Source organism: Acyrthosiphon pisum, chromosome A1 (assembly GCF_005508785.2).
Source record: "Acyrthosiphon pisum isolate AL4f chromosome A1, pea_aphid_22Mar2018_4r6ur, whole genome shotgun sequence".
Taxonomy (NCBI): Eukaryota; Metazoa; Arthropoda; class Insecta; order Hemiptera; family Aphididae; genus Acyrthosiphon; species Acyrthosiphon pisum.
In genome coordinates this window covers 76,888,358-76,895,317 of record NC_042494.1, presented here as the reverse complement: position 1 = coordinate 76,895,317, position 6,960 = coordinate 76,888,358, and the positions used below count along the sequence as shown (strand labels likewise).

At 28.3% G+C, this 6,960-nt stretch overlaps 2 protein-coding genes across 2 annotated transcripts in view; one reads left to right on the top strand and one right to left on the bottom strand.

Annotated features, from left to right (window-relative positions):
- Window positions 1-4,361: 4,361 nt before the first annotated feature.
- LOC107883300 lies at window positions 4,362-5,433 on the top strand. Its single transcript, XM_016803015.2, has 2 exons — window positions 4,362-5,261; window positions 5,343-5,433. The coding sequence occupies exons 1-2, from the start codon at window positions 4,890-4,892 to the stop codon at window positions 5,406-5,408; spliced, it is 438 nt and encodes a 145-aa protein (XP_016658504.1). The 5' UTR covers window positions 4,362-4,889; the 3' UTR covers window positions 5,409-5,433.
- Window positions 5,434-5,491: 58 nt separating this feature from the next.
- Window positions 5,492-6,960, bottom strand: part of LOC100162342 (ras suppressor protein 1) — a 5,979-nt gene continuing 4,510 nt past the window's right edge. Inside the window, exon 7 of the mRNA XM_001950988.5 lies at window positions 5,492-6,148. Within this exon, the coding sequence (XP_001951023.1) occupies window positions 6,055-6,148 (94 nt within the window). The 3' untranslated portion in view covers window positions 5,492-6,054. The remainder of the gene's footprint in view (window positions 6,149-6,960) is intronic.

Here is a 6,960-nt window from a genome sequence, read left to right as displayed (position 1 = left end):
AACCGTTTTTCTTATACAATGATATTGTATCATTGAATTCAAATTTAACATCATCATTACAGACTATACAGTGATCCAATTGTAACCTACTGTAAAGCAGAGCGACACTCACTCGCCCAACTTTTTTTTTGAGCACCCCCTGTTAAAATCTTCTGGATCCACGCCTGACGGGGTAGATGAGGTAACAATTCTTGTTATTTTAATTTTATTCAAAAAATATTAATCATAGAAACTAGAAACATTCCACACAGTGTAACTACTATATTTAAATTATAATTTTTTAAATTAAAATCAATATTCCTCATAAGTCGTATTGCAATTTAAAATTATCCAAAATACATTTTATCTATAAACGTTTGAAGTTCAAATTATGATATTTTTCCTAGGTTTTATTTTTATTTTTTATATCATCGCCTTGGAAATTCCCGAACCATTATGACTTTATAAATATATTTTTTTTTAATAAGAATTTTTAGGAATCGCAATTCGCATCATTTATTGTGATACCATCATTGTCCATTAATAAAATATAATAATATGATATAATATTATATTGACAATAGTATTATCATATTAAATCGACAATCCTATAATACCTATGCGCGGCTTTTAAAAAGGCTGCATAATAAATGTTGTTTTATATCTTGCAAATAACAACATAACACATCATCTATATGATCGTATTATTTTCAAAATATTGCACCTGCAAGAATTTAACAAAACTACAATAATATATAATATATATATGTACTTCGGTTAATTATGATCACCTTTTTCGTTCGAGCAACGCTATAATATAATGATATTTCAGAAAACCATGTTTAACTCGTTATTTAATTAGGTATTCCTACATATTACATACTATTATGAAATACTTGTAAGTTGTAGGCACATAATATTATACGATCAACAGTTTACCTATTCCTAGAAGCGTCGTACTCGACGGACAGTGTATATAATTTTTATAGAGTTATCTGTCTCCGGCTTCAAGAAATTGTGTCTGTCACGTTTACTCTGTTTACATGGAACCGTACACTATCTAAAAGGCTATACCCCGTAATATCTATATTTTTGTGTCATTATTGTATTATACATTAATACCCGCATTCGTGTACAGCTTTTATCTGTCCTATATAAGCAAAACCATCACAAAACTTTCGTTCGTCATCCCGAGAAAATATCGAATCTGAATTCGAATTAAGTATTTGGTATTAAGACGAAAACTACTTGATAAGTTCATCAAAAAGACTCGTATTTTGTGTGTTTGTTTATGTATAATAAACTGTCTCGATGGTAGGTACACAAAATAATATATGACAATTCCCACTATTGAATAACTTTATTATATATAAACAAACACCAAATACGAGTCTTTATGAATCGCTTACAAACATAATATTATGGTATAAGTATTAAGTTCAATAAGGTATGTCATATCACGGCTCATATTTTTAAATGCAGACATTTTTTTATGTACTGACTACTGACTGTTCTTGTGGTCATATTTATAACTCGACACGGAGACGTCATCTAACTAAATTCAAAGCAACAAATTTCTAAAAATGGTTGAGCAATCGTATTCAATGTCGTTGATAATCGACGTTGTTAAACTCGGGTAAATCCGAACTCAACATCACATTTATTAGGTACCTACCTATATATTATACGTAGTACACTAGTACGTACTATACGTACAGGAAGCTCTTGCCATAATATTTATAAAACTATTAAAGTAATATGTAGATTGATTAATAAAAGTGATATTGTAATACCTAGTAAGTAGGTACGAGGTACCTACTTATAGGCTATAGCGTATCTGCTCGGTTGGTAACATAATATATGAGCAGGTTACCTATATTTGAAAAAAATAGGTACCTATATAATTTGAAATAATAAACAATCCAACTTCGTTCAAACCTATTTGATTGCAATTATAGGTGTCATATTTCTATAAGTCTTTGCATATTATAGCAACCACATATTAGAAACTTTCGTTGAAATGTACTATAAATATTAAATACTAATTAGTACATATTAAAGTTTTTAAACTATAATAATATTATTTTGTGAGTCCGTATAGGTTTACCCTTGGGACATGATTATAGAAATACTCAAAGTGGTGAAATATTATTTTTATCATGGGTACCTATTTATTTAGTGCATCATTGAAAAATAAAAATTGATTTATTCAAAAAGTTCTAACATATAAAATCGCACAAAATAATCTCATGAACAATTAACAAAATATTTTTATTTTATTTGTCGGAATTGTTTAAAATGAAATTCTTTAAAATGTCTTGATAAATTAAAAAAGCGCTGTCATAATTAAAATATATTTAAAATGGTTGTTACAGGAGGTACCTATAATAAAAAAAAATTATTAATATTATTTTCGATTTATTCTATTTTTTACTTTTCATCAGTTTTTAACAAATAGTTATTATAGTCCAAAAATATTAAAGCTAATTTTCGTTTTCATGTTACATAATTTTTCACAATTTGTAATATTTTATTTTTTTAAATGAGTTTTATTGTTATATTTATTAAAATGTTATTTCAAATACTCTTAGCCCTCGCTGTTGCACAGTATCTAATGGTAAAAATACTTAATATTTAATATATTATTATTCATTAAGTGTAAATAATAATCTGTACCTACATTGTACCCACTATAAAATAATTTTCGATGTTCAAGAAATAAATTATGATTTTTACTAAACGTTGACATCAATAATTATTTATTTGATATGATAGACTTATGTTTGGGACGTGTTTATTGACTATATGACATTATGACAGCAGATTGTGTGTATGGTTCATGGTATTTATACTATATACGATATACTATTTGACATTTGTGGAAATACAAAAACACGTTGATAGTGGGTATCGTATACGACATATGTGTAGGTGTCATATTATGTATTTCATTTATAAGTCATAGATATCATAGGTATCGGTGCATAATTGAATTTTAACAAGTTCAATATACATTTATAAATAATATTAAATTTAATAGTTATAACACCACCGCAATAACTATGGAATAAAGTTTACTCATCTAAAAGTGGTGGTATAATATTTTTGTTTTGGGTGGAGTGAATGGTCAAAAAAATTGTTTATTAAGTTGATTATAATATAATTATACCACTTATTGTCTTTCCAGGGCGAGCAGGGGTCAGGGGCATGGACGAATCATTTTCGGATCACGTGCCAAAATATTGTAATTACATTTTTATAAAGAATTCACGTGCCAGTAATACATTGATAGGCGTTGATAGGTACCTACTTATATGGACAATTTTTTCTCTGAACCGTTTTACATTATAATATTATTTAAAAATTATGTATAAATAGGTGTTTGGTTGAATTGTTTAATTATATCTAAAGACTAAAAGGTACACTGTACTAACTATAGTATAGAACACAGGTATACTTTACACTTTATATACGTAAATATTGCATTACTATGTCATATAATTTGCACAATAACACGTCTTCTTATTAAATCATTACAATTTAAACCATAATTATTTTTGTTATCAGTCTGGGTTTCCATAATAACCCGTAGTATTTAATATAGTATATTATTTTGATAAATATTATAATATACTAAATAATCCGATACTCCAATGTAGAAACTTAATTTTTTCTTAGTACCCAAGTATATTGTTTATTTCTCTAATAGCCAATAGATAATTTAAGATTAAAATTGATTATTAATTATCAATTAATGTTGTAGGAATAAATACTGCACCAAATTAAGTTGTACATTTTTACTTATTTAGCATCAAAACATAAAACAATGACCTATTATCATCATTTATCATAAAATAATATCACCATAAACTAATATTATGCCTAGGTATATTTAAAAACTTCCAGTCTTGGATTAACTATAAAAAATAACCCAATGAAAGCCGAAAAAAAACGCCAATTATAATAATTATTTCTGTATACCAACAGAAATTATAATATATGTATGAAAAATAGTTTATTAGTAAATTTAATAAAACAATAATATTATGATGAATAATTCGCTAGTTTCTTTCAGACAAATTGCTAAAAATCTAAAATAATAGGGTACCCATCATTCATCAACAAGTATCATAATGATATTTTAAAGCGTAAGAGGATATCAGCGCACCATTTGAATCATTTTTTATATGTTTTTAAGTAATCTTAAAGTAAAATCACTCATTACAACAAAGAAAGAGAATAATATTTTTGAAAGAATGGCATATCGATTTGTCTAAATATTGTCTCAAAACAATTTAAACATAATTTAAATTTACAACATTTTTTTGTTTATTTTGAAAGTCAAATACAAAGGAAAATAACAAGAAAATATAAAATCGATGTCATTCCATCAAAAATGGGTGGATTTTACTCTAAGATTACTTGAAACATAGAAAAAAATGATTTGTCTATTAAAAAAAAATATATTGCCTGTGGTACAGAGAGAGAAAACAAATAGTGCGCTGTGACATCCTCATAACGTCATAATATAATTTCATCACGAGTGTATGCGATTTCGTGTTTATCGGCAATTGTACAGCTATTTCAGCAAAATCAATCGTTTATTATTTTGACAGTACTTAGCAACTACGATTGCAGCGGATTCGGACCCGCCCGCATTTATTGGTTACGGAGGAATTTCGGAGTGGCAGCATGCATTATATTATATAGTACGTAAAAGTGTAAAACAATACTATTATAATTCCGTAAAGAGACGAGATCGTCGTCCTCCACCCCGCCCGCCCTGAGCTAACCATTCGCAGAATTCGCGAGCCTGTGTCGAACATGATTTCGTACAATACGCAATATAATGACATAAAATATGTAAGTAATACCATACTATTTATAATCAATGGTAATACTTTATCGCGATGAAATCGATCTGTGAACGGGACCGGTTCGCGAAAACCCTCGAGCCAGACGCGCACGTGTCGATGCGTGGACAAAAGGGCCGTCGCCGCCACGTGTGCCAGTCGCCAGACGCGAGGTCGTCGATGGCGGGAAATTCGCAGACATTGTATACAGTTTTGCAGAAGTGCTCTATTTGTGTTCGCGTTTTCGGGCACGTGCCGGAAGGAATATATTGTGCAGTGACCGGCCCAGACGGCGCTTCGTGGAATTTTCGTCGAGAAACGACTTTTCGAGCTCAGGGGACGGTCTATGCTATAATGACGATTACACAGACAACGGGAAAATTGTACATTGTAATCCGACCAACGAACGGTTCTATTTCCCGATTACGAGTAACAGCGGTCTACATAAGTTTCTTTTCATTTTTTACTATAATAATATTAAATAAAATATAAATCAATAAAATATTATAGATGAGAAGAAAAAAAACAATCCGAATCATCCATTCGAATCTTATACCCACGTACTGTCATTGGTAGTGTCATTGTCACACCGATCCGCATGCCATGAATAATGATGCAATCATTGCAAACACGCACAACGCAGAATATACACACTGTTATGGTTAATAAATTTGAACTATTTTATTTCAAAATAATAATAACATTAAGCATTAACATAGTTAAATTCTAAAAATAAATTATATAAAAATAATGTAATAATAATATAAAACTTTTTCAAAAATATATTAATGGATAACTTTTCTTGTTAAATAATTAATATTAGTCTTCCTACAATTATATTATATTTAATTTATAAAAAAATATATATTTAGATAATATCGTTAGTTTGTAAAAAAAAGAAAACAAACATTGATCATTAATTATATATTATGTTAAGAACAAGCTCCGAAATGATTTCACTCACCACCTACATACTATAACTGGTAAGGACCAAAAAAAAGGTTGACAATACAAAATTGGATGACATAAATAAAAAAAATAATTGTGCGAGAATAAGGTACATTTTAGTATTGGTATATTAAACAATTTCCATTAAATTGCATTATTTATGTAGTTCTTATGATCCTATAGTTATTGATTTTAGTATAGACGATTGTCTCGTGATTTCGGAAACTACATGACATTTTAAGTTAATTTTGATCATTTTAATTTACATAAAAATTTAGCTGTATTGACGATTCCTTGAAATCTTACGCGTCTTATCATTGAGTTTTGGCGGAGGTGGACCCCTAGCAGCAATATGCCGATTGTGAAGACTACAAAAAAAATATTATTATTTAAAAAAAATATATAATATATAATATAATTTATATGATTTAAATAATGAGTTCTTTGTTCTATTTTATTACTTAAGAGGACGCTACACAGATATTTGTTGCCTCCGCCTTTCAAGTGTATAACATAGCAAATTTACGCTCAGCAGATCACGTTTAACTCAGTTAGTTTAAAAACTAGAGTGAATCGACCCATTATGAAACTTGACGGCTAGTACATTATGGTAGACGGGAAAAAAGCCCAGAAATACAATTAATATAAATGTGAACACACGTATACTGTACTTCTAATTAGTAATTACCGTGTACCTATAGGCTATAATAAAATATAATAATATTTTATATATTATAATGAAAATAATAATTAATTGTTAATTGTATAAAATATTTTTGTATACATTTAAGTAAGTATATACCTAAGGCTTATGTTTTTTGATTTAAAACTTATTATACTATGTATATACCTAAGACTGATGTTTTTTGACTCGTAACTTTTAACACAATAAATCATGACGTATACATAATATTATTATGTTCATATTTATATTTTTATTTGATTTACAATTCATATTTTATACAATTAAGAGGACGTGATACCCGCATGTGTTGTTTCCGTCTTACAAGTGCGTAACATAGCAAATTTTACGCTCAGCAGAACAGGTGTAGATCCGTTAGTTTAAAAATTAGAGTAAATTTACCTCTTATAAAATCTTAAAATAAGATTATTATCTAGGCAACCTCATAGGCTTTTTATTATATTTTAATTTTAACGCGAGTTATGAGTATTTTAAAAT